We start from the raw sequence: 26734 nt of genomic DNA, 5'->3' as shown, positions 1-26734 counted from the left end.
GGAGCCCCGGTGGAAATACCAAGTCCAGGTCGCAAAACAATGCGCTTGGCCCTGCCAAACTGAGAGCGTGCTCCTTTGGGGGTGGGAGGGGAGGGGAGGGAGGGGAGCGAACCCGCCAGGCTCTGCTTTGGCCCCATGCTCTTGCTGAGGGTGAGGCGAAGGGCTGCCCTTCGATCCCGAGTGCTGATCCCAGTTTCCAGGCGCTGGTTGGCATCGCTGTATCCCATGCCCCCAGCGTATCCCTGCCTCGCCCTCTTGCTCTGGAGGTGAGCTTTGTTGCCTGTCCCAAACCCCGTCCTGTTGAGCGCAGAGAGCAAAGAAAGGTTATTTCCTATAAGTTGGGATTTTTAGGAAGAGCGAAAGCCCAAGGCAGCCTGTGGCACCTTCGTCCGACCCCATCGGAGCGGGACGTTTGGCTCCTGCTGTGCCAGGGCTGCCTTGCCACGGGTGCCTACCTGCGAGCCCAATACACGGCATGACGCCGCCGAGGTGCCACAATGAGGGAAACCCCAGCAGGTCGGGAAGCTGCAAGCCAGGAGCGCGTCCCCTGCTTCGGCGCATCCATGGGCAAAGCCTGGGAGACGGGGAGCGGGGTCCTCGGGCGGCTGCTCGCCCCAGGGAGTGCAGCGCAGGCCAGCTCAGGTTGTGTTTGCAGGTGGGATGCCCCAGCCGGGGTTTACCAAAAGATGTGCAACCTGGGGAACACCAGCTACGTCTTGGCACATGTGGTGTGGGGCTTTTTCCCTCTGGGAAGCCCTCTGCGGAGAGCTGGGCTCACTCGGACTTGACCCCCCGAGCTCCCCTCTGCCTGCAAACCCCTCCCGAGCCGGCACTGCCCGGGCAAAGCTCGGGAGCTTTGCTGGACCCATGGGCACGAGACAGGGCACTGCTGCGTGTGCAGGCACCGGGTGCGTGTCCCAGCTCCGTGTCGCAATAGGCAACGCCATGCGGATGACTGTGCCCGGCCCCATGCTCGTTATCCCTCCGCTCATTATCCCGCTGGGACGGTGCACAGTTCCCGCCCCGCGCGGGCAGGGAGCGTGTGGCCCTGTGCTCTTCCTGGGTGTCACGGGAGGAGGCTGCTGGCACAGCAGAGCCTGCCCGGGGAGTCCCCGAGACCTCCTGCCCCGCCGTAAAATACGGCAGCCCGTCGTCGGCAGTGTCTGGAGTGGTTTGATCCCATCTGGGTGCGCGCGGCTCCTGCCCCTCAGTGCTGCTGCTCCTCTCTCCGTGCTGCAGCGTCGGCTGTCCTCGGTCGAGCCTGGCACTGTCCCCGCGGGGCAGACGCTGGCCACAGTCCCCCTTGGGGGCTGCCTTCACCCCGAGGGCTCCCTTGGGTGGTTTGTCCTAGTAGGGTGGGATCTCTCTGCACTAGTGTTTGTTCAGGGAGGGTCAGGCCAGCGTCGGTGTGGGGGTCTGCTGGGACCTGCTGCTCTGGCTCTTGCCCTAAAAGGTGTCATTGGACCCCAGCCCCTTGGGGCTCTTCCTAAAGGGGCCTGGTGATGGGGTGGCTCGCTGCTGGGTGCTGGCTTTCCACCTCCTCCATCAGCCCGGTCCCTGAGGCAGGTCGGGCAGGGTGGGAAGGGGAGTGGGGCGAAGTACAGGCGGCTTCGGTGAGTCACCGATTGGAGCATCTCCCTTCCTTCACCCCTGGGTGACGAGTGTCAGCAAACGCCGCCCTGACTGCCGGTAGCGGCTCCCCGGGGCTGCTGCCTCCTTCCCAAGCCGGGACGAGGAGTCTGCTCTGGGGACTCCTCGCGTGAAGGCTTTGCTACCCAAAAGCAGCCTTCCCGGGCTGCAGTGCCTCCCCTCTAATCGGGGACCGGTGACTGCACCGGAGTTTTGTTCTCCTGCTGTCACTTGTGGCCTCCATCCAAAATTTCTAATCCACTCCCCCACTAATCGGTCCCCCCCAGGCCCTGCAGTGGCCACGGCCAGCGAGGGATTTGCTGGCAGCCCGGACCCGCAGTGCGTGCCTGGAGTACGTGCCCACGGCTTCTGCTCTTTGCAGCCCTCCCTGTGTCAGCACAGATAAATTGAAAGCCCCCCCCGCTCCTTCCCAGTTGCCCCAGGAGGATGGGGGGCAACTCTAGGGCCGTGTCCATGGATGGGACGTGGGCTTTGGAGGAGCCACGTGTGCAGCCTCCCCTGCCCCGTGACAGCATCCCGCATCCTCGTGCGGGGGCACGTGTGTGCCCGGCACGCCTGCCCGCGGCACACGCCGTGTCTCCCCGGCCCTGGCGCTGGCATGAGTCAAGCCGCCGCAGTTAGCCATATTTTCCATCCGTCCTGCCGGAGACGTTGGGCGGGAAGCGTTCCGCGTGGGTTGGGCTCGGGGAGGCCGTCGGGGCTCGGAGATCCCAGGATCCTGCTGCCCCGTCACGGCTGGGTGGGGACACCCAGGCCGCTCTTGCCAGCGCATCCCCTCCCTGCAGCCGCGGGGTGTAGTCGCAGCAGAAAGGGGGATGCGTGGCGGGGGGGGGGAATGGGATTCATCCTGCTGCTTCCTGCTGGCTGGGATGCAACGGAGCTGCTGGGGAGGTGTCCCCTGAGTGAGAGGGCTCGGTCCCCCCGGGAGGGCATCGCTGCCAGGCTGCTCCAGGCACCGGGAGGTGGCCAGGGCCAGGGGTTACGGCCGCCTGCCCGGTGCATCTCGGGAGCTGGCAGCAGCCCCACGGGCCATCTTAAGGTGGAGAGCCGGGGGGGGGCTCAGCACGGGGCTCGGTTAAGGTGGTGCTGGGCAGGGGAGGCTGCTCTCACCTCGGACCCCATCAGCTTTTTAATGGCTTTGATGCCCCTTTCCTCGCTCCCACCGCCCCTTTTTCAGCAGCAGGAGCGGCCCCGTGTCCCTCCACCAGCTCCCCGCGGGCGCTGGCCTGGCCGCGCTGCCCCAGCCTCTGTGATCGTGACGCATCCGTGGGGCTCGGCCGAGCTCGGAGACGCTCCTGCTGCGCCGAGTCGCTCTCCGCCGCGGCTGCTCCTCTGAGCTGGCAGGAGAGAGGGATCAGGTGGCTCCGACAGCTCCGAGCGCCGCTCGCAGTGCCAGATTTATGGCTAATTTGATGCAGCATGTAAACAAGCCGGCCAGTGCCAACTGGCATCAACTGGCACTCGGGCGCTTCGTGAGGCTGCAGCACCGGGGAGAGGCGGCTTGGCGTGCTCGCCCCGGCCCCCGCACGCTCTCCTGCCCGCGGCTCCGGCAGCGTCCTGCCCCACCGGTTGGATGTCCCCTGCCCCATGGGTGACAGAGGAAAGCCCTGCCTTGGCTCCCCCCTGCCTGCACCTCATGTCCCCTGTGCAGGCATGGAGCTGCTCCTTACGGGGGTCCCACCGGTGCTGGTGGGAGGCAGCGGCGGGATTTGCCCTCATCTCCATCTCTTCCCCTCTCCAGGCCTGTCCGGGAACCCGACCGACCTGGAGAAGAGGCGGCAGGTCTTCGGCCAGAACTTCATTCCTCCCAAAAAGGCCAAGACGTTCCTGCAGTTAGTGTGGGAGGCACTCCAGGACGTCACACTGATCATTTTGGAAATCGCAGCCATAATCTCCCTGGGCCTGTCCTTCTACCACCCTCCAGGCGGTGACAATGAACGTGAGTCCCTGGGGTCCCCACAGCATGGTGGGGTGCCTGGTGGGGGACCCACATGAGGTGCCATGCCCAGCCATGCGGGAGCAGGGCCTTGGGACAGGTGCTGTCTCTGGAAGGTCACCCCGTGGGTCCCTCCTCCACCCTGGTGCAGATGGAGCTGGGAGCTACTTCTGCTCACCCTTTAGGTGGAGGCTTCTCCCTGTCCTTGGGGTCCTTGGCATGGTCCCATCCAGGGACCTGCGCCGATGGAAGTGTCTGGGCACAGCTGGCACCACGGCATGGCTCGGAGCTGCTCCTTGCTGCTCCCCCAAAAGATGCTCAAAGGCCAAGGGGTCTGTCTGCTCCGGTGGCTTCCCAAGTCCCGTTGGGCTTCTCTTTTGGTTTGGGCATGGAGGGACAAGGCTGTCTGTCCCCTGGTACCTCCACCCAACCAGGGAGTGCTCCTCCCAGCCATGACACCCCACGTGTGGCTGAGCGACAGCGCTGGGTGCGTTTCTCCTCCCTGGCCCTGGATCTCTGTACCGGTGGAGGAGTCGAGCAGGGGCAGGGATCCGGAGATGCAGGGAGATGGTGACTCACTCGAGGGTCATGCAGCAGAGGGAGGGCTGGGTGCTACAACTGGAAATAGAAGCCAGTTGTCCCGGCTCTGTCAGCCCAACCTCTGCCAAAAATGAAAAGCAAAAGAAAAGAAGGGGAAAAAAAAAAAAAAGCCCAAATGCCTCCAGGGATGTAAAAACCCTCTCCTGAGAGCAGGGGAAGCCCTTGGACCAGCTCAGGGAGGAGGAGGGAGGAGTAACTGTCTTCCAGGCTCTGCTCTGCGCACGTTACTCGAGGGAAAGCAAGCTTCTCGTTGTGCAAACGAGTTCTCCCCTCTGACCACAGTGTGCGGCCAGTCGACGGGAGGCGTGGAGGACGAGGGCGAGTCGCAGGCCGGCTGGATCGAGGGGGCGGCTATCTTGTTTTCGGTGATCATCGTGGTGCTGGTGACCGCCTTCAATGACTGGAGCAAGGAGAAGCAATTCCGGGGCCTCCAGAGCCGCATTGAGCAGGAGCAGAAGTTCACGGTCATCCGCAAGGGGCAGGTGATTCAGATCCCGGTGGCCGAGATCGTGGTGGGAGACATCGCGCAGATCAAGTACGGTGAGTAGAGGCGGCGGTGCCTGGGGTCTGTCCCTCCACCTCGGGAGCCTCGGCGGTTCCTCCTCTTTGCTTTGCCAGCCCTTTTGCCTTGACGGGAAGTGTGGCTCCTCCAGTTTGCAGCGTGCCGTGGCCAGGAGCAATGGGAGATGCTCCACTGACCTTGCTGCTTGCTAGCCTGGAGCTGGGCTGGCAGAGCTAAGCCGGGCTCTGCACACAGCTTTGGGTTGCTTTAGTGACCTGCTGGTCTCAAAAATGATTCATTTTCACAACCATGTCCTTGTTGGTGAACGTCTCCTTCGCAAGGAGGAGCATCATCTTAGCAAGGAGATGTAGCCCTTGGGCTAAACTAGGTCCTGCTCCTTGTTTACCAGGGGGTATGCTCATCCCATGCAACTCCTGGCAGGAAGGAGATCAGTCCGACGTGGTGTTCATTTTCACATAGGGCTTTTTCCTTCCTCGGCAGGTGGACGATGGGATCGTGTAACGGTTTGGATGTATCGGGAGGCTTTGGGAAGGATGTGGTGTTAATTCAATAAAGCCAGATGGGGGAAGCACTGTCTGCCTGAGCAAATGTCCTCACAACAAATGCTTTCGTGCATCAGTGAAGATTTTGGAGTTATTGGATATCATCTTATAATACCCATCTGTCTTATAATACCCATCTGTTGCTTCTCCTCCCTCTAGATTTGGTCTGAGACTGAATTTTCAGTCCTTCTGGTGACCCACAAAGCTTCCTCCTGGGACGGGGCAGGCAGGGGTGAGCTGCGGCTGCCCGGGCTGGGGCTGACCCCCCTCTTTGCTCCTCTCCTAGGCGATCTCTTGCCAGCAGACGGGATCCTGATCCAGGGCAATGACCTGAAAATAGATGAGAGCTCGCTGACCGGGGAGTCAGACCAAGTCAAGAAATCACTGGATAAAGACCCCATGCTGCTGTCAGGTGAGGATCCCGGGCGGCTCTCGCGTGGTCGGGGCTGGGCTGGGTTTGTGCCGTGACGGAGAGGTGGCTGGTCCTGGGTCCCGTGTCCCGGCGTTGGGGAGGAGATGGGGACTGCGTGCCGGTGTCCTGTCTCACCGTGGCCTTCCTGCTGTGCCAGGTACCCACGTGATGGAGGGCTCCGGCAGGATGGTGGTGACTGCCGTGGGTATCAACTCCCAGACGGGAATCATCTTCACTCTCTTGGGTGCGGGAGAAGGAGACGAGGAAAAGAAGGTGAAGAAAGGTAAGGAGATCCACTGAACCTGCTTTTTCCCCTCCTTTTGCCTTTCTCCCTTTCCTGGGAAGCATCCACCGGTGTGCAACAAGCTACACCCACATCCGTGGGACACGGTTGTGTGTTAGTGCCCGTGACCCAGGCAGGTACGGTGAGCTCTCGAGGCGGCGGGGGGGATCCCTCCCTGCTGCCCCTTCGCCCGCAGCGCGGGGATCGTGCTGCCTGAGGAAAGCCCCCCGTGCACCCAGACCTCCGCTCGCCAGCTCTTTCGGACACGGCTCCAACTCTCTCTTCTCCAGCCGGCTGCAGCCTGGAGTTGCAGGGTGGGGGGGTCGAGGCTCAGAGGGAAAAGTGGCCGATAGCGATGCCCCGTGGTGCCGTGGCACGGTGCTCGTTGCCTGCCCGGTGGTGGGAAGGTGAGTCCTGGCTGTCTGCAGGAGGTTAGTAGCCCATCCAGAACCTTGAGGACTTTGCTGAAGATCTCTGCTGGTATCCCCTGAGCAACCTGGGGAAGGAGGCGAGGCGCAGAGGATGGCAAGAGGGAGAGGAGGGGTTGTGTGCTGGGGAGCGGAGGGTAGGAGAGCAGCCAGGTGGGCTGAGGTGTTCCCTGTCATGCTGGGACTCGAATGCTTTCCTGCCTCGGCTTTCACATCTCGCTGCTTATTCCCCTGCTCTGTGCCAGCTCCGATACCAGCTTTAAAGCCAGCATCGGTACAAGCCAGGCTTGGGAAGCTCCTGCTCTCCCCCGTGTCCCTGCACCCCTGTTCAGCAGGTCTGGGCTCACCGGGAGCAGCCACGAGGTACGAGGAGCTGGCAGGAGGGAGCTGCCGGCTGGCATCGCCGGCTGCGCAGGCGTCCCTGCGCCGGGGAGCCCTTCCCGGGAGGCAACGTCAGGCGGGGAGAGGCTTGCCGGGCCGCTCCTGGCAGCCGTTTCGGCTCTGGGCCGCATGTACGCTGGGTTTCTCCAGCTCTGCTCGCCCGGGGCGGGCGGCTGGCTCACATCACTAGGGTTCAGTGGTTGTGGAGCTCTTGGGGTTTAGCTGCCAGCTTGGAGGTGGGAGTAACGGGGTGAAACGTGGGAACGGCTCCGCTGTCAGAGCTGAGCAGCAGCTTGCCAGGCACCCAGGCACTGTGCTCGGTGTTCTCCCAGCCCCCAAACTCTGTTGCTCAGCCCCGCAGCAAACCCGGCTCTGTGCCTTGCAGCCCTCGATTTGGGAGCAAAGTGGGGCAGGGGGCTTCACCGGCTCATCCCCCCCCCACGGTGCTGTGGGGCGATGGGAGGAATCGCACAAGGCTTGTTCAGATTGCAGCAGCCCTGCGCTCCCCGTGTTGTGGAGGCACGTCGAGGACCCCTGCGCGTGGACCTTGCCCACCACAGACACGAGGGGCAGAGCCCCCCACTATGGGGACAGTGCTGCCCACGGCAGGGGACAAGTCTGTGCCTCCTGGGTGGATCCGCTTGTGCCCAGTGGCAGCGGGAGGCAGGGAGCGCTGGCGCTCGGTACGTGCCGCACGGAGGTTGAGCTCCGCTCATGGTTTCTTCTCCCCAAGGGTCTGAGACACCACTGGCACCCTTTGAAGCACTGACAGGGGTTGTAGCGGGTGCTTTGCAGATGGGGAAGTCTGAAGCCTTGGGGACGGGGTGTCGGGGAGTCGGGGAGCTCCGGAGCCTCCCCGGTGCCATGAGCTGCAGACCAAGGCACACGTGGTGTCCGGAGGGTGACTGCAGGGTGCTGAGCCCTGCGCATGGATGCCGCTGGAGCGGTGCACGGCCCCTCGGAGCAGGGCCGGCCCCAGGCTGTCCCATCAGCTGGACGTTGAACGTGGGTCCATGTGCTCAGCCCTCCACCCTTTCTCTCTTTGAACAGGTAAAAAAACCGGAGCCCCCGAAAATCGCAACAAAGGTAACCAGCCTCTCCATCCTTTGAACCAGCACCACACTAACTACCGAGCATTCCTCCTTCCTTCCTTCCTTCCTTCTTCTCATCAGTCTGTGCTCTTTGCTGCTCCGGCGGGACTCTCGCCTCGTTGTCCTAGGAGAGGGTGCAACGGTCCCGCAGCCAGCGGCCCCGGCACGGCATCGCGGTGGCTGTGCGTAGCTGGGGTGGGGCTGGCCGGCTTCCTCTGTAGCCACCTTGCCCCTGCATGGGGCGAGCCTTTGTGCAGAGAGGACAGGGCTCTTCCAGCAGCCCAGACCATTGGCAGAGCATCCCTTTCTTGGGGCAAATCTCATCCATGTCGATGTGAGCCGCAGCTGTGGCTCTGAAGCCCTTGTGCCCCCCAGAAGCCGTCCCTCTGCAGGGTTTGTGTTTGGGCACAGCTGGGGGAGAGACATGGGTCCCCTCACGCCATTCCCGGGATGAAATGTCCCACGGGGCCTGGCCAACGCGACGGTTGCACCCCCTCCTCCCATGGCCTCGACTCCGTGAGCGTCTCCTCGCCAGTGTTTCTCACACTGTTCTTTGCAGGCTGTGGAGGAAGCCCATTTCTGCACCTCTCTCTCCACCTCTCTCTCTCTCTTTCTCTCTCCTCTCAGCAGTTTGAGTTTCCCTCCTTCCCGTCAGACTGTGTCTGGGTGCTTGTTTTGTCCGTGTCGGGTCTATCGTAACCGTGGAGGTGTCCGATGTGGAGCTGCTGTGAGCTCTGGGGTGTCTCGAGCCATCGAGCAGCAGCAGCCAGGAGGGGACAGGTCCCGGGGCAGCTGCAGGCAGCTATGGGACCACCACCGCTCCTCCAGCCCCGGCAGCTGAGACGGAGCCTCTTGGGGGGGGGTTCCCACCCTCTTCCATTCCTATCCCTCTCCAAAACTTCCAGCTGACCTGGGTCTCCCCGATGCAGACCTTCAGCTGGACTAGACCAATTATAGCAGCTGAAAGCCTGGCTGTCTCGGGTCCTAAAAGTGTGATGGATGGCTCAGGGCTGGGATTCAAGGAGCTGGCTCACTCCTCTTCAAACTCCATCCGAATTTCTAACCATCCCCCTCCATCTCACCCCCTCAGTCGCTCCCCTGGCAAGTGATTCCTGCCGAGCTGCCCGCAGGGCACTGCGGAGGCGGCACCGAGTGGGAGCGGGGCACAGAGCAGGGATGCTCATCAGGGGACGGGGGGGACCAGAGCCTCTCCGGGGTCAGCCCAAAGCGCTCCCCATCTGCTGCAGGGTGTAAAGCAGCCCGCAGGCGAGGCTAGAAGAGACCTGCCTCCACCCCAAAGCCTGGCCAGAGGGTTTCTTGCAGCACTGCCTTAGAGGTGTGACCGGTGCAGGGGTCACATCGCCAGTGTCAGCTCTGAGGATCCTTTATCCGTGGGGCTGGGGTAGACGGCAGAAAACTGCCCCGTAGAGAGGTGGCAGGGCCCCAGGACACGAGGTTTCCATGTGCTCGGATGCGTGTGTCATCGGGAATGGTTCTTGTTCTGGGTTTTCTCTCTCTCCCACCACCATTTCTCAGTGGTGTCCTACAGGTTTTCCCGGTCTCTCTCCTATTCACACGTGGTGTCTTATTTTGCCCTGGGCTGTAGCTAAAACTCAGGATGGTGTGGCCTTAGAGATCCAGCCCCTGAAGAGCCAGGAAGGGGTGGAAAATGAGGAGAAGGAGAAGAAGAAGGTGAAGGTGCCCAAGAAGGAGAAGTCCGTGCTGCAAGGGAAGCTCACGCGCCTGGCAGTCCAGATCGGGAAGGCGGGTGAGTGGCGGTGGCCCGACACGAGCTGTCGCCCCAGAGCTCTTGCTGGAAGTCGCATGGGGAGAAGGGGCCGTCCCCTTCCCCTGCGTCCCCTCACCTGCCGCTCTCCCTCTTCCCCCAGGGCTGATCATGTCGGCCATCACGGTCATCATCTTGGTGCTGTACTTCGTGATCGACACGTTTGGGGTGCAGGGGCGGCCCTGGCTGGCAGAGTGCACCCCCATTTACATCCAGTACTTCGTCAAGTTCTTCATCATCGGTGTCACCGTGTTGGTGGTGGCTGTGCCTGAAGGGCTCCCGCTGGCGGTCACCATCTCCCTGGCTTACTCTGTGAAGGTGAGACCACAATGCAGCAAGGTTGCTGGGGGCGTGGTGGGGAAATTCACGCTCTTGGTTCTGACCTTCCTGGTCATGGTGCCTGCTGCAGAAAATGATGAAGGACAACAACCTCGTGAGGCACCTGGATGCCTGTGAGACCATGGGCAACGCCACCGCCATCTGCTCGGACAAGACGGGCACGCTCACCATGAACCGCATGACCGTGGTGCAGGCCTATGTGGGGGACACCCACTACCGCCAGATCCCCGACCCTGAAGCCATCCTGCCCAAGGTCCTGGACCTCATAGTCAACGGTGTTGCCATCAACTCTGCCTACACATCCAAGATCCTGGTGAGTTGGAGAACCACAACCTCATGTCCTCTGGCCTTCCCACCCTTGGCCATCCCTGCAGCTCCCATCCTGTTTTACCCAGGTTTGGCATTACTTTTCCTTTCTTTTTTCCTCTCCAGCCACCCGAGAAGGAAGGGGGGCTACCCCGGCAAGTGGGGAACAAGACCGAGTGCGCCCTTCTGGGTTTCGTGCTGGACCTGAAGCAGGATTACCAGGCCGTGCGGAACGAAGTGCCGGAGGAGAAGCTCTACAAGGTCTACACCTTCAACTCAGTGCGCAAGTCCATGAGCACGGTGCTGAAGAACGGCAACGGCGGCTTCCGCATGTACAGCAAGGGAGCCTCCGAGATCATCCTCCGCAAGTAACTGTCCTCCCTCGCCACGCTGGTCCTCTCCCTGTCCCTTTAGGCGCTCGATGCAGTGTGAAGCTGTTCTGGAGGGCTGCAGGGTGAAGGGTGCCCAGCTGCTGTGGAGCGGGGAGGTGACTATGGGGAGGTGCTGCTGTGCAAAGTATTGAACTCTCTTAGGGTGGCTTTGGTAAAGCTGTAGGGAGCTGTGGGTAAGGGGGATGCCCCTGTTTTGCAGATGGGGAACCTGGGTGACGGGGAGTGGATCGCTGAGCCGGCAGCGCGTGCCAATGCCAGTCTCCCTCACCCTCTATCCCGGTCCTGCGTTAGGTGCACCAGGATCCTGGACAAGAACGGAGACCCTCGGGTGTTCAAGGTGAAGGACCGGGATGAGATGGTGAAGAAGGTGATAGAGCCCATGGCCTGCCACGGGCTGCGGACCATCTGCCTGGCCTTCCGTGACTTCCCCGCTGACCCCGAGCCGGACTGGGACAGCGAGAACGAGATCCTTTCTGACCTGACCTGCATCGCTGTGGTTGGGATAGAGGACCCTGTGCGGCCGGAGGTACCGAATCCCAGCTCTGCCCTGGCTGTCCTCCACCCCTGCCCCGTTCCTGGGCCAGGAGCCCCTTTCCCTGCTGCTCAGGACCACGAGCTCCTTAAGAAAGCACAAGTAGCTCCTCTGCATCCATCCCTGAAGTGCCCCACGCTACCAGCTCCCTGCTGCTGGCATTTCTCTCCCACACCTGGACAAAATGACCTGGTGGCAGGGTATTTCCACCCAAACTTTCCCCCCAACTGCTACCAGGGGTCTGTGCACAAGCCAGACCGGTTCCGCACGCAGCTGAAAGGTGCGTGGAGACCCCACGGAGGGGTGACAGAGGGGTGTTGGAGAGGGGCAGGGCTGATCTAGCTGGTTCCTCCCTCACAGCTTGCTGCCCCCCTCTGCCTCCGCTGTGGGGGTGACGGGCAGGCAGCTGGGCTAATGCAATAAGCCCTCCGATACCTGCCTCTTGATTACATTTTGGAGCTTGCCCCTGCGCTCCTGCCTTGCTTGCATCTTTCCTGATTAGATGTTCAAGTATCTGGGTCTGGGAATTGCATTACAGATGCCCCGTCTGCACTGGCTCTGGAGGCCGTTGATTCAATTTGCTAATTTCTCACTAATATCCTCTTCCCCCACCGCTCCGTAATAGATAAACCCATTAGTGCAGCAACGTGCTGCCGGAGCGGTGCGAGGGGGCAGACAAAATATCCCTGTTGTGATGGATCACCAGGCCGTGCCTTGGCGCCCGGCTCCGCAGCACGACGGGGAGAAGGCAGTGAGGTTGCCTTCCCCTTGGGGCAGGGGCTGGAAGATCTTGGGCCGTCTGTACCGGAGGAGCTGCTCCGGACACGCACACGAGTCTGGCTGGAGCTGTGGTGAGGGCAGGAGGCTGCGGTGCAGGAGCAGCCGGCCGCGGCAGCGAGCAGGGGCAGGCATCCTCTCCGGTCCCTGGTGGCTTCCCCCTGCACCCCAGGGATAAAGAGCTGAGCTGGTTTTTTCGGTTCATCTCGTCCCCAGTGTGAGCACTGAGCTGAGCCGCAGGTGGATGCAGGTGGGCTGCTGGTCCATGACCCCACCAGGGCCCTTTCCAGATCCTTTTAGGGAGGATGGGAGAGGAGCTGCTTGGCTCCTGGGATACCCGGTGCCAAACCCGAGCGCTCTGCCCTGCCCTGCCTCTCCCCCGCCAACTCTGTCCCCGTCCCCCAGGTGCCGGATGCCATCCTGAAGTGCCAGCGTGCAGGGATCACCGTCCGGATGGTGACGGGGGACAATATCAACACCGCCCGTGCCATCGCCACCAAGTGCGGCATCCTGCTGCCAGGGGAGGACTTCTTGTGCCTGGAGGGGAAGGAGTTCAACCGGCTCATCCGCAACGAGAAGGGAGAGGTGGGAGAGCAGCCCCTGGGTCCTGCTCTGCAGCGGGTGTGGGTGGCCTCTCCGACAGCCCCAGCAATGTAAAGTGCTGAATCCCTCTGGGTTTTCCTCCTCTCCTTGGATAAACGCAGCTGGTTCCTCCGCTTGCCGGGATCCTCAGCCAGCACAGCTGCAGGGGTGTCCGTGTGCTTGGAGGCAAAGGCTCTGTCCCAGTTGAGGTGTGCTCTCCGGTGGGGCAGAAGGTTTCTGGAGGGTCCCTACCCTTTCTCACATGTGCCTTGTCCTGCAGGTGGAACAGGAGCAGCTGGATAAGATCTGGCCCAAGCTGCGTGTGCTGGCCCGCTCCTCCCCGACAGATAAGCACACGCTCGTGAAAGGTGAGCGTCCGCCAGCTCCCCCAGCTGCTGCTTCTCACCAAAATGTCTCGTTCTGCTCTGCCCGGGTGCTTTTGCAGCATAATCTGTGCTGGGAGCCTGGCCTTGGGGCTTATTTTCTCTGAACTGCTTGTCTCTGTTTCAGGAATTATCGACAGCACCGTTGGTGACCAGAGGCAGGTGGTGGCCGTGACCGGGGACGGGACCAACGATGGTCCAGCTTTGAAGAAAGCCGACGTTGGGTTTGCCATGGTACGGACGGGCGGTGGGTTTTCCCCAGGGGTGACCTTCGCTCTCTGGGGTGAGAAACTAATGCCACGCTTGGTTATTCTCAACACTGAAATTATTTCTGGACCGGTGAAACTCTCCTCCAAATCTACAGGATGGCTTAAAAAGAAAAAAGAGATCTTCTTTGGAGGTTTGATTTAATTCTCATGAACTTTTTAGGACTGTTAGTAAAAGATTGATGGGAAGCAATCCTCTCAGAGCCTGGCTTAGGGCTGGGCTCCTCTGACCCACCTGGAGGGACCGTGTCAAGCTGAAGGTGACGTGGTGCTTGCAGAGCACCCAGAGCAGGGTCCTGCCTGGCCCTGGTTTCTAAGCTGTGGGGTCCAGGAGAGCTGTGGGAGCCCCATAACTCAGCGTGACTTGGTTTATCCCTGCAGTTCTTCACCCGGGTTTGTAACGGGCAGCCCAGGCTCTGAGCGTGGTGCTGGCACTGACTTGGGGAGTTTATTTATGGTGAAGAACTCTGATCTCCTGGTTTGCTGCTCTTCTTTGCCCTGTCTGAAAGAAGCAAGGAAATAAACCTGTCGGTTTTAACGGGTTTCCTGTGAACTGTTTAAGTTTAGGTGTGTGAGCAGGAGCCAGCTGCTGGGTGGAGCCTTATGAGCGCATGTAGGCAGCTTTAAGTAAATGAGAAATGTTTTGGGAGTAGGGATTTTTATAAACGTGTTAAATATCCAAGTGCAATTCTGGAGCCTTTAGGACAAACAGCAGAAGGTAGTCTGTCTTCTCTTGGGGACTGTACCGCAGGGCTCCCTGCCCCCACGTGCAGGATCAGGCCCTGGCCGGGCACTGGGCTTTGCTGGGGGCCAGGCACCGGGGCTGCGCTGCCCTAGGGTCTCCAGAGAGCGGGGATCAAACGGCATGTGGGGTACCTTCGGCTGGTCTGCCCAGCTTGCTCCGAAGCTCATGCCCTGCAACAGCCGGGGGGTTCCCGTCTGAGACAGGTCTTGCAAATCTCAGGAGAGCTGCTCCGGGAAAGCACCGGGGAACCTGCTCCTTACGGGCATCGCTTCGGTGCATTTAATTACTGCAAAGCGAGCGCCTCTGTGTGCCGGCGGTGAGAAAGGCAGCGAGCCCAGCTCCTGCAGAGCAAACTGTGTCTGGCTGAGATGCTGCAGGTGACTTTTGGGAGGCTGTGGGCAGCCCTGCTCGCTGCGGGGCTGCCATCCACCTCGGACGGCATCACGAAGGTGCCGGGGCTTCAGGCTGCTGAGCTCGCGCTCTCATTTGGGGGTCCCAACCCTCGCTCGCAGCAGAGGTGCCCAGCCAGGGACCCCTGCGTTCTCTGGCGCAGGGAGAAGGCCACGTTTATAAGCTGTTTTCCAGCTTTGCTGCGCTGTGGCTCTTGTCTGGGGCACTCAGTGACAGGCTGTAAAGCTGCTGCTGACTCGGAGCCCCGCTCCGGAGCTGAGCCGGTGTCTGCCCTTGAAGGCTTCGCTGCTTTGGAGCCTCCTCTCTCTCGGGTGCGTTGACGCAGCTGCAGCAGGACTGGCACCAGCTCCTCTGGCTCCGGTGGATTTTTCTCTCGGGGCTGTTTCTGGGAAGAAGTGGAGCTGAGCGTGGAGCTCGCCTTGTGACTCACCCCGTCGCTTTCTCCCTGGTCCTCAAGGGCATCGCAGGCACGGATGTGGCGAAGGAGGCTTCGGACATCATCCTGACGGATGACAACTTCACCAGCATCGTCAAGGCGGTGATGTGGGGACGCAACGTCTACGACAGCATCTCCAAGTTCCTGCAGTTTCAGCTGACCGTTAACATCGTGGCCGTCATCGTGGCCTTCACAGGTGCCTGCATCACGCAGGTACGGGGCCGCTGGGCTCGGCAGGAGGAGAGCGGGGGCTCCTGCGAAAGAGGGAGTGAAGAGAGGGTGGTTTTGGTGGCGTGACGTGTTCTCCCCTCTCTCTCTGCAGGACTCTCCCCTGAAGGCTGTCCAGATGCTGTGGGTGAACCTGATCATGGACACCTTCGCCTCCTTAGCCCTGGCCACAGAGCCCCCGTCCGAGTCCCTGCTGCTGCGCAAGCCGTACGGCCGCAACAAGCCGCTCATCTCCCGCACCATGATGAAGAACATCCTGGGGCACGCGGTCTACCAGCTAACTATCATTTTCACGCTGCTTTTTGCGGGTGAGCTTTGAGGTCCCAAGAAACCGCGGGGGAAAAAGGAAAGGGGTAGAGTCCCAGCCCTGCCTCGCAAGCTGCCTTTCCTCACCAGTGTTGGGGACTCTTGTTCTCAGCCCTCAGTCGGTGACCTCGCATTTGGCCGTCACAGAGCTTATTTAATAGATGGGAAGCGGAGGGGTGATAAGAAGAGGACTTCTTGCTCTAGAGCTCACTGGGTGCAGAGACAGTTTTAGCCAGGGAAGCAGCTTATCAACATTTTTAAGGCAATAAGGGTTCAGTGGGGCTTGCATGGGGGACTCCAGCTGGGTCAAGAGATCTTCAGCAAGAGCCTGGGATCCTAATTCCACCTCCACCAGGGCAGAGCAGAAGGAAGGAGCAGGAACTCAACTTCTCCTCTCTTCCCTGCCCTTCCCCATCCCCTCCCCAAAACCCCTCGTCTGCTTAGGGGAGAAGTTTTTTGACATCGACAGTGGCCGGAATGCCCCGCTCCACTCCCCACCCACCGAGCACTACACCATCGTCTTCAACACCTTTGTCATGATGCAGTTGTTCAACGAGATCAATGCACGCAAGATCCACGGGGAGAGAAACGTCTTCGAGTCCATCTACCGCAACCCCATCTTCTGCACAGTGGTGCTGGGGACGTTCGCAGCTCAGGTGAGGCTGCGGGAGCAGCGTGGGAATAAGATGGTGGGGCTGGGAGGGGACCATGATGCAGGCAGGACCTGTGTCTGCTGTAGTTACTGCCCACAGCTCTGTCCTGTCCCCTTATTCTTCTACAGCAGCTTCTTGGTGACCCAAAACCTGAATATTGGAGTCTAGAACGTGTTGGGAGATGCCAGGGCCCACCAGCCAGTGTGCTTCTGGTGTCCTGTAAAGTCACTAGCCTAGATGTGAGGTCCTTGCTCCTCTCATGATCCCAGAGAGGGGGGGGAAAGATGTGTGGCCCTAGGGGACCTTTTCATCCCAGGGCTGTGCCATGCAGCCCTTGGAGCTCCCCGGTGTGTGACTTGTTCTCTCCTGTGCTCTAGATCATCATTGTGGAGTTTGGTGGGAAGCCGTTCAGCTGCTCTGGGCTCACCCTGAGCCAGTGGTTCTGGTGTATTTTTATCGGAGTGGGAGAGCTCCTCTGGGGCCAGGTAAGAGCCAGTCTGAAAAACATACCACGTGCCTCCATGCCGTGGCGTGCTCGCAGCCCAGCCTGCCCTTCCCTTCCCGCTGCCTCGCTGCCCTTGTTCTCCTCAGTATTTATTCAAGGCAGCTTTGGAAGGGGGTGATGCTCCATTCCGGTACCATGCCAGCAATGAGGAGAGGAGGTTGCTAATCTACTTGTTCCCACCCTGCTTGCAGTGGGGCACGTGCAGCGGTGGCACGTCTCAGCTGAGTCCTGGCGGCTCATCGCAGGAATGCTCCCCCTTGGTCAAGCCTGGCAGCGGGCTCCGTGCTGCCACAACCCGCAGGCTAAGGAGCCGCTCTCTCTCTCTCTGCCTCTCTCCAGCTGATCTGCACTGTCCCAACCAGCCACCTGAAGTTCCTGAAGGAAGCTGGGCATGGCATCACCAAGGAGGAGATCCCAGAGGAGGAGCTGCCTGAAGACGTGGATGAGATCGACCACGCTGAAATGGAGCTGCGGCGCGGGCAGATCCTGTGGTTCAGGGGTCTCAACAGGATACAGACGCAGGTACTGTGGGGCAGCGGGCACCGTGGGGCTCTTTCTTCTCTCTTCCTTTCTCTTTCTTTCTCTCCAGGGGCTCTGTCTGGAAAGAGGTGACGGCTGCTGCTCGGAGGATGCCATCGCCTCCTGGGCTAGACTTCTCCCACCACCTGTGCCTTTCTGGGTCTGCCCTGGTTGGGGAACCAGGACAGCCTGGCTTTCGGGGACAGCTTGGGGCGGGGGGAGGCACCGGTCTGTTCTGATGCAGAGCGCAGCATCCTGCAGCGTGAGGCCAGGCTGGTCTGCAGGAGGCTGGATGCGCTGCTGATGGGCACCTCGCACAGCAGAGGAGGGGGCTCAGAAGCTGCGGGGGGGCCACGGAGCCACCCGGGCTCTTACCGAGTTGTGCAGCGGGTCAGCACTGAAGCTGCTCTCGGTCGCTGCTGGGATGCTGCTCCCAGTGGGGAATGTGCCCAGGAGGGATCTGCCTGCGTGAGACCCTCTCCGGTCTCGCTCCTCTGCTGCTCTCTGTCCTTCCCAACGGCCCTTTGGCCAAGGGCTCTTGCCACCCCTCCCTGCCATCCTTCCAGGCTCCTTGCCTGGAGCTCTTGGCCCCGCAGCACAGAAGGGGAGGAGAATCTATCTGTTAATATGGTTTTTACATCAGCTGTTTCTCCCTGACTCAGTTTTTCCTGAAAGGGTGTTTTTTTTCCCCCAGACTGCTGGCTGGGCAGGGCAGGGCGAGCTCCCTGCAGCAAGGTCGCTGCCCCTCATCTTTCCTTGTGGCCTGGGCAGAGCTGGCCCATGGAGGAAAGCTGTAGGTCCCCAGCGGCCCCTGGCATTCAGGGCTGCTTTGTTATCCTTCGTTCCTCCTCCTCTGGCCCTCCGACAAATGGAGATAAACAAAATGGCCCAGACGCAGGGACCGGAGCGAGCACAGCGGCCGTGTTGTGCCGTGTTAACTTTGCTTCTCCTCTGTGAGATGTTGCCTTGAGGGTTTCAAGGTGAGGTTCAGCCTTGATCCCTGCCCGCTGTGAGCGGTGAGGGGCAGCCAGGCTCTTCTGGGAGCCCAGGGCAGTGCTGGTCGCTGGTGCTGCGGGGGGGCTGAGCTGCCGGCTCAGCCTGGCTCGTTCACATGAAAGACAGGCTGGGAGCACCAGGCTGTTTCAGAAGCGGTCCAGATGTGTTGGAGGCCTGGTGGGTATGAACGGCTGCAGTACCAGCGGCCAGGCATGCTGCTGGGGCTGAGCCCGGAGCCTCCGAGGTATCTCCCTGCAGCCGTGGGGGACCTGGGCTGAAACAAGCTCTTGCTCTTGCAACGTGAAAAACGCTCCTGGACGTCGGCACGTCCTGGAGCCTCTTTAGGGACTCCTTTCCTGGCTGTGGTGCCCTGCACGTCGAGCAGAGCAGCTGGCAGGTCCAATACGAGCGTCCTGAGGGCTTCTGTCCTGAGTCAGCGTGTCTTAAGTGAGAGCACGGGGCTCTTCCCTGCGGGCAAAGCCTGGTGCACTGGGGAAAAGAAGGTTCCTCCATGGAGGGAGATCAAACTGCAGTGTGTAAAATACCTCCAGGGTGAATTAGAGCTGCACGTGGGTCTGGAGGAGATGTCCCTTCCCGAGGAGCCGTGCAGCCAAGGCGGGCGAGCTGGGGCGGCACAGGGCTGTGCGCTCTGCCAGCGGGCTGGCTGGCACGGGGCTGGGGACAGTCAAGCTGCAAAGTGTCTGGGAAGCCATGGTGGCACCTGGATGCTGCCCTGTTCCTCTGGCCTTGGCGTGCATCCGCAGAGCAACTGTGGCCCACCACCAAGGGTGCTTCCTTGCTGCATCCCTGCCCACCCCTACCAGCTCTGCTTCTGAGCCCTGTGCAGAGCCGTGGGCCTGGGAGAGAGGCCGAAACGTCTTCCAGCACGGCCGGCTGCCATGGGAGCTGTGGGCGCGTGGTGTGTCCCAGGATTCGGCCCCCCAGCTGTACATCCCACGGGGCTGAGGGACCAGAAACCCTTTCCCAGTGCAGTGTTCTGGACCGCTGGCTTCCAGCTCGCACCTCTGCCCACCCTCTCTCTCTCTCTGCTCCTCCTGCAGATTGTCGGGATAACCCAAGGTGTTTCCTCTATCGCTCCCTCCCACCGCGGTCTCTCTCTCGGTGGTGGGATAAACCCTGCCGCCCTCGCGCCTGCAAGAGCGGGGCAGGGGCTGGAAGCCGCCCTCTCCTCTGCTCCCAGAAACACCAGCCGAACCCCGTGCGGGTTTACGGGAGCGTGGGGTGGGGGGACTCTCTCCTCCCTCCTCCCCACCTCTCCATCCTCCTTCTTCCTTCCTGTCCGTGTGTGTCTGCCCAACCTCCCTGCTCCCCTCCTTCCCCAACCCCTCTCCCTGTCTCTGGCCGGGGCGACGCTATCTCACTCTCTGGTTCTTTGCAGATGGACGTAGTTTACACATTCCAGACCGGCGCCTCCTCTTTGCAGGGAGCCCTCAGGAGACAGCCTTCCATCGTGAGCCAGCACCACGATGTAAAAAATGTTTCTAGCCCAACCCATGTAGCTCTTTCCTCCGTCAATTCCACTCCCACCACTTCTGCTGTTGCTGCTGCTGCTGCATCTCCTCCTGCGGGCAGTGAGTGATAGTCTATTACAATGCATGACTTCTAATAACCACAGAGAGCACCTGCACCAACCTAACCCAGCCTGTTCTCTCTCCCTCTAAACCTTGACTGATTTCCAAAATGAAGGATGGGGCGGGAGAGTGTTTAAAAAAAAAAAAAAAAAAAATTAGTTTTTATGCTGTTGCATCTTTAACAAGTTTACGATACTTTCTGGTCCTTCCCCGCCCCCCATTCCTTGTTGCTTCCTCCATTTTTACCTCTTCTCCTCCTTTGCAGGACTGACGTATGAGTCCACCCTCCTGAGGGGTGCAAAAATTGGCAGTTCTTGTTAAAAGAACCATGTGTTCATGAGCAACTAAAAGCCTTGCTGTGAAAAGGGCACGCTGCGCCCAAAAGCTGCCGTTTCTTTCCGATGCGGCTCTGCCCAGCCCCAGGAGGGCAGGGATGGGCAGAGGCGTTGCTTTACCGAAGCTGTAAATCTGTTTGGAGGCAGAGCGGCTGCTCGGACCTTCCCACAGCAGTTTGTGCGCTCCTGGGGTCGGCCGAGCCGCGGTAACGGGCTGCCCGCGTGCTCTCCGCGTCCTGCACGCGTGTGAGAAGGGGTGTTTGCTCCTGCCTCGGTTGGGAGCCTGGACGGTGCACGAGAGCAGCCGATTACCGTGGCTCAGCTGGCCGGTGGTGACACATCGGAGCCGCTCACCTGCAGCTCAGCCCGCTGTTTCAGAGCTGGCTTGTAAGCAAGCAGCCTCCCCCGTCCTGCCTGTGATCTTGCATGCCGTGTGAGACAGAGCTGAGCGAGCCCGTGCACGTAAGCGTGCCCTTTGCTGCCCTGGAGCTCTGCAGGGACAGCACAGGGCTCCGCTGGTCCCCTGTCATAGCCAGAGCATCGCTGCCCCATTGCAGCGGCTCATCGGTGCCCGGCTTGTTCTGTACACGCTGGTTCTCGGTGTATGCGGAGACCTGCGACTCTGCATGCAAACGGAGATGGAAAACATGACCCTGCTGAACATCGGTGGCAAAGCTGGATCTGGATCTAGCTGTGGGTTTCCAGACCAAAGAAAAGCCCTCTCTGGTGCAGTGCTCCTCTCCAGTGTTCATTGCGAGCAGCATATAAGGGCTTGTGAGCACGTGAGCGTCAATTCTCTCTGCAGGGCTGTGCCAGGCTATGAGTAGGTAGTGTATCTTTCCCGGATAATTGGCTTTTTTATTGCACAGTCATTTTCCGTGTTCTCCTCTTATTAAAGAAATACCCTTGGTGACTTTTTGAATAGCTTTCAGTCTCCACTGTTTATGCACTGTGGGAGAGAAGAGAGAATTTCTGATAATTTTGCTTTCTCTCTATTTAGCCGATACTGATGCTTGAATTTTATTTTGTTTAACCCCAATGTTTCTGAAGCAGCGCAGCTGCCTTCTGTTCCTGACTGCATCTGTGCACCACCAAGACTTTCTAATCGGAAGAAAACCTGCTTAGAGGGATCTCAGGGTAGTGGGCTTGGGTGGACAAGACCAAAATGCAGGTTTTTTTGCAGTCTGTGGATTAATATTCTCCCTGATTTGCAGCAAGGGAATAGGTAACTTGGATAGCTCGTGCCCTTCCAGGCAGCAAACAACTTTACCAGAAGCTAACCCAGATCGCTAAGTCTTCCCTCTGTTTTCTGCCTAGACTTTTCTCTATTTCCCTCTGCTGCTTCCCTTCCCTCTCTCCCAAAGCTCCACTTCCCTCCATACAGATTAATGTTGTCCCTCTGTCTTCCACTTCACTCTGGGGGATGAGTTCTGCAGGGCTGGACCTCGGCAGCCCTGCCCGCTGTGCCCCTGTTGGGGCCATGGAGGAGAGGGAGGTCTCGGGAATGACCCTCAGGAGATGGTTTGCAGAGCTGAGCTGGTCTCCCTTGGGGGTTTTGCCCTGGTTTGAGGGAGCTGGGCGCAGCAAGCCAGGGGTCAGTGGTGGAGCTGATGCTGGCTTCGTGCAGGAGATGTAATTTCCACCTCCATGTGAGCAGTGGGGTTTGCCCAGCACATTGCAGTGATGGTGTGAAATGAGAATAAATTCCAAGCTTGCAGGTTGCAAACGTTTCAGGTGGAGAGGACACGTAAGCCTGACCATGGAAGCCTGACCATGGGCAGGGAGGGAGGTGGGCTTTCAGCTTGGCTGGGGAGGATTTCATTTTTGTTTGCGCTGCCTGGCTCATTCAAAACACATTTCCTTGCTGTTAAGTTCCTTTGACAAGGGAACAGCTGAATTAGTTTCACAGCAGATGCTGACAAAGATGGTTAAATCAAAGTAAGAAAACCTGGGGAAAACTGCAGCAGAAGCTATAGGTGGAGCCGAAGGCAGTGATGTGGTAGATAAGGTCTGGACTCACCAGTGCTTGAGGTGGTGGAGCAGGGGGGGCTTCTGTGGAGCTGCTCCTTCCTCTGAGCTTGTACTAGACTGACCACCTAGTCACTTTGGCAGTCACCTAAGCTCTCGTTAGCCTGTTCAGGTTCGTTATACTTGGTTTAGTTGGTTTTGCACACTGCATTTTTAGGGGCCAGTGCTTTTGTCAGGGCTTGCAGTTGCTGTTCTTGTGTTGATGAAGTGACAGATCATGGTCTCGGTAGAGGTGGCCTGCTGTGTGGTCTCCCTTGTCCTCTGCATGCACGCTAAATAATGAATTTATTCAGGATTTTACTGTGGTCATTAGCACAGCAAACACAGTTCTCAATTTCTGTTCCCAGCTACATAAACTTTCCATTTTCACAGGCCAGCTGGTGCTCCAGCATCATGGGGGGGGTACCTGGCCCATGCTCATCTCCTCATGAGTGTTTGCCATCTAGCTCGCATGTGCGTGCCGGTCCGTGTGTGTGCAAGAGCTGGCTTGTTTGTTTCTAGCCGGGACGTGCTGAGCCTGTGCCAGGGGGATGCCACGTTGCTGCCCCATGTGGTGCAGCACCATCTTTCTAAGCCAGATGGAGAGCGGACTCAGAAGGGCAACCCTCATGAGAGGGGAACCCTGGAACATCTTGCAGGTAAAATCTCCAGGCTTCCAGACACGAGACTCTTCTTTGAGTAACTTCTCTGGTCTGGTTTTGTGAGTGCTGTTTGTGCTGAGACCAAAGATCCCTAGGAGGCTCTCGTTGGCTGTGCTGGTTGGTGACTTCCCTCCTAGCCTGCCTGTGTACCAGACCAAGGTGGACAGTTTCACCCGGCTCATCTCACCAGGAAGAGGGGTGTCATCTCTGCTCACCCACCAGATCTGCAGCCCATTCGCAAAGAAGCGGCAGAACACACACCTACCTTGATTTGCCTCATCAGCTTGCAAGGAGAAATCTGAATCATTCTCCCTCCAGCAGCTCTGCACACTCTCCACTCCCTCGGCCGGTGGCTGAGTGATGGGGAGGCTCTTCAGGGTGTAGCATAGGGATGCTGTGGAGGAGCACCCCTTTTGTGGGATCTGTGGCTCTCCTCCCTTTTGTGCCCCAGCTTCAGTCCACAGGGACACCGTGAGAGCCGGCAGGGGACGTGGGTGGGGACTGGGTTCCTTGGGTGCTGGGAGCAGGTGAAGGTAGCTCATGAGGAGCAATGCTGCTTCCATGGGGCAGGAGACAGAGCAGGACGACTGGCACTGCTCTGGGGAGGTGTTACCGACTTCCCTGCTGCGCCCAGCATTGCTGAACAAAGTAAGGTGGTCTGGAGGCATTTCCTTCAGAGAGGAGGACTTGAGCAGATCTCCTGGTCCCAGATGAACTCTGCTTAACAGAGCAAAGACTTCTGTTGCTTCCCTAAAACACACGAGAGCTTGTGCAAGATGCTTGGGCCCTGCTGACAACTTTTGTCAGTAGCTTCCTTCTCTATAAAGGGAGGAGACAGCCCAGTTCCCAGGTGACTGGGAGGGTGCCACGAGCCAGGAGAGTGCTGGTGTGACCTGCTGCAGCAGGATGGGGGGACCTCTGGAGAGAGGCAACGTGCTGGCTCTGGCCTGAAAGAGTCAGTGGGGAGAGCATTGGTGTAAGACCCAGCGGAGCAACCCGAGGGATGCTTTGGAGGGCACTGTGTGGTGGTTAGCTCTCGGCTTTGCAGTAAAAGGCAAAGCTACGTGTGTGATTTCACCAGGTCCTCTACTTGGGAGACCTTCAGCTGCTCGGTTTGTTGGCTCTGCTTCAAAAGCCCACGTTATTGCATTGCTCTCCTTCAGTTTATGCCTTTTGACATCTTTCAAGTGATCATAGCCCCGAGTTGTCCACGAGAGCTGGAGTGCTCTGCCACACCTGAGGTGCACGTGTTGGTTGTCTGACGCATGCTAGCGTCCGCACGTCGCTGCCTTGCGGGTGCCAGGGCGAGTGTGACGGCAGCAGCGGGGGGGAGAGGTCTGCTGCAGCCCCACCGTGCTGCCACCTCCTGCCCCTTTGTTCGCTGGATCTGACACTTGGCACCCATCCGACCGAACAACTGTGACTGGGCTGCAAGGGAGGGCAAGAGCTGGAAGGGTTCAAGGCTTGGATTTCCAGAGGAACTGGAGGAAGCAGTGAATCCACTGCTAGCCACCATCCGGGCTTGTTTCCAGACCTCTCCCTTCCAGTGCAACGGAGCTAGCAGACCCATACCCTGGTTGTCCAAACTGGGCTCTGGATCTCCTGCTTGTAATGCGTTGAGCCTGGATTTTGGCAGTGCTGACAGCCTGTGGATTTCACGGGAGCAGTGTGTGGCCAGGCTTTCTATCAAAGTTTGGGATTGTTTTTCGTGCAGAGCATCCAAAAGAATTAGCTGCCTTTGGAAACAGCTGGGTTGTCTTCAGCATGTCGGTGTAGGGAAGGATCCAGAGCTCCAGCCTGGGATCTAGGTGGCAGCCGTGTGGGGGAACTCACACAGATCTGGCTTCCTTCTTGCATGTTTAGCTGGGTCCGGTTTTACTGGTCATGGCATCCACTTGGACCTACTGCTTCACATGGGCTTGAAAAGTTTGTGACACCTTTTTAAAGCCCATTCCTTTCTATAGGTCTAAAAATGAAATAGAACACACACACACATCGCTCCCACCGTACAGTTTTTTTGCCTTGAAGTGAACCCACTGTTTGTCTAACCCACCTCTTTTTTGAGTTGTAGTTCCACTTTTTTGTCCTCGTTTATACACACAGATATGCGTGCGCACACATAATGACAACTAATGCATTTTGGCTTCCATTCATTCAGAGTGATCTGGGGTTTTGAGTTTTTTTGTGTCTTTTCTTGCAGCTTCTGAAGTCGCCCCATAGTCGGTTGATTCCCCATCACACACCTAGTGCCTGAGTCTGATCCATGTTGGCCCTCCTAGTTCACCATAGATCTCTCATTTTGACTTAGCTGTCTGTTCAGTGGTGGTGACTTGTTGTTGTTGTTGTGCTCTTTGTTTTATTGTGTCTTTATGATTTACTTTTATTTTCTCCTGGGAGCTCTGGCCTCTCGTAGCTGCTACTAACCCCTCTTTTGTTTATCCCGCACGCTCCTCACCTCCCGGCAGATCAAAGTGGTGAATGCGTTCCGTAGCTCCTTGTACGAAGGCCTCGAGAAACCCGAATCCAGAAGCTCCATCCATAACTTCATGACTCACCCAGAGTTCATCCTGGAGGAAGATGAACCTCGGACACCATTCCTTGACGGCGCTGAAGACGACCCCGAGACTGACGGACTCAAAAAGCGAGGTGGGGGTAGCCTGGGTGGATCTACATCCCTCAACAGAAATAACAATGCAGTGGACAGCGATCAAGCTGAGGTCACCGTCCCAGAGCCCGAAAGCCCCTTACACAGCTTGGAGACATCGGTTTGACCTTAGAACTTCGAACCCCCCCTCCTCCTCCACCTTCGCCCCTCGCCCTGTGTGATATTGGCACCAGTAACTGATCACACACTGCGGTCACTTCGTGTCAAACTGCTCATACGTATATCATTTTGGTGTTTTGTTTTTGGGGGTTTTTTTTGTTTGTTTTGGGTTTTTTTTTACCATTGTTTAGCAGTGGGAACCAGAGTACCACGATGCTGGGTGTTGGGAGAGAGGCTAAGCCAAAATTGTGCATCTCCATCCCTAATTTTCAGTGGTACTCGCCCAAGTGAAGCAGCCAGGTTATTTCCTCTCCGAGAGTTGGGCTCCATGCGTCTGTAGGGGGTTTTCACTTTGAAAAATGCATGTTCAAAGAAAGTTCAAATTGTTGTAGTCTTACATGCACGCTCTCAGCCTGAGGGCTGGGGTGCACTTGTGACTTTATTTTTTTTCCACTTGTGATTTTTAGGGCTTTCTTCTAATGTTGGGGTTTGTTCTTTGCTTGTGGGGTTTGCCCCCAATAACTTCACAGTGGGAAGCGGGGGAGTTAGCACTCTGGTGCGAAAATTTAAAAATAAACAAAAAAACCCCAGCCAGGGGGAAGGTGTTTACTCACAGGTTGATAGATACAGGGATGTACAGCAGTCTTCCACCTTGAAATATGGTACCTAGCCTTTACAGTTCCTCCTCTGTGTGTGCACACACACTTTTCTCTCTCTGTTTTCAAAGCAGTTATTGGTAGACAAGGAACGAAGGTGACTTGGCTGTAACCTTGCTGGATATAAAAGATTCTGATTTTTCTACACAGCGAGGTGGAGGTGAACTGGCAGTGGAAGTACGGTGAAGAAAAACCCCATGGTTGTGAGAAACAGGGCTCCTTCCTGGGGATTCTTAAGAGATGCATCTCTTCTGTTCTTGAACAGCTGTGAAACTTTTGGTGAGAGCCTTGCAAAGGTGTAACGGCTCCTGCCATCAAGAGCAGAGGGACTTTTGCCCGTTCTGGCTTGTCTGTACTGTTGGGTTAAATAATCCTTCAGCCTTGGAGTACAAGCCCCAGTTATCTGCTGAGGAACCCCAGAGGATGCTCCAGCCGTGCCCACCAGCTCTGCTCATCGCTGCCAAAGCGTTAGCAGGCTGAATGGAGAACAAGCATTGGGTTATTGACAGTACAGTGGGTCAGCTCCTAGATCATGGAAGGGATGCGTCAGGTTGTCTCTTTAGCCGGTGGAAAGGAGGGAGGCTCCGTGGCCGATGGGAGAACCCGTGATTTCCATAGCACTTCTGTAGCTGATTTGCCAGTGGAGACACTTCCTCGCAGAGGTGGCAGGTTGGTTGGTTGGCTGCAGGCCTTCCAGAGAAGGTGCCGCA

At 58.6% G+C, this 26734-nt stretch overlaps 1 protein-coding gene across 5 annotated transcripts in view; it reads left to right on the top strand.

Moving 5' to 3' along the window:
• Positions 1 to 25958, top strand: part of ATP2B4 (ATPase plasma membrane Ca2+ transporting 4) — a 49678-nt gene extending 23720 nt beyond the window's left edge. For 3 of the 5 annotated variants that reach the window (XM_075521836.1, XM_075521837.1, XM_075521838.1), the window contains exons 3-21: positions 3392 to 3589; positions 4469 to 4726; positions 5538 to 5663; positions 5821 to 5946; positions 7806 to 7841; positions 9453 to 9614; positions 9736 to 9950; positions 10042 to 10284; positions 10404 to 10645; positions 10961 to 11195; positions 12384 to 12563; positions 12841 to 12928; positions 13071 to 13177; positions 14823 to 15014; positions 15124 to 15337; positions 15780 to 15991; positions 16366 to 16473; positions 16833 to 17015; positions 25070 to 25958. In XM_075521836.1, the coding sequence (XP_075377951.1) occupies positions 3392 to 3589; positions 4469 to 4726; positions 5538 to 5663; positions 5821 to 5946; positions 7806 to 7841; positions 9453 to 9614; positions 9736 to 9950; positions 10042 to 10284; positions 10404 to 10645; positions 10961 to 11195; positions 12384 to 12563; positions 12841 to 12928; positions 13071 to 13177; positions 14823 to 15014; positions 15124 to 15337; positions 15780 to 15991; positions 16366 to 16473; positions 16833 to 17015; positions 25070 to 25375 (3431 nt within the window). In that variant the 3' untranslated portion in view covers positions 25376 to 25958. Of the gene's footprint in view, positions 1 to 3391; positions 3590 to 4468; positions 4727 to 5537; positions 5664 to 5820; positions 5947 to 7805; positions 7842 to 9452; positions 9615 to 9735; positions 9951 to 10041; positions 10285 to 10403; positions 10646 to 10960; positions 11196 to 12383; positions 12564 to 12840; positions 12929 to 13070; positions 13178 to 14822; positions 15015 to 15123; positions 15338 to 15779; positions 15992 to 16365; positions 16474 to 16832; positions 17016 to 19407; positions 19601 to 25069 lie in introns of all 5 variants that reach the window. The other 2 variants (XM_075521840.1, XM_075521839.1) reach the window with 2 other exon arrangements.
• Positions 25959 to 26734: the final 776 nt, after the last annotated feature.

Source organism: Mycteria americana, chromosome 20 (genome assembly GCF_035582795.1).
Source record: "Mycteria americana isolate JAX WOST 10 ecotype Jacksonville Zoo and Gardens chromosome 20, USCA_MyAme_1.0, whole genome shotgun sequence".
In the NCBI taxonomy this organism is placed as follows: Eukaryota; Metazoa; Chordata; class Aves; order Ciconiiformes; family Ciconiidae; genus Mycteria; species Mycteria americana.
The sequence above is the reverse complement of the archived record's forward strand: the minus strand, read 5'-3'. Positions and strand labels throughout refer to the sequence as shown.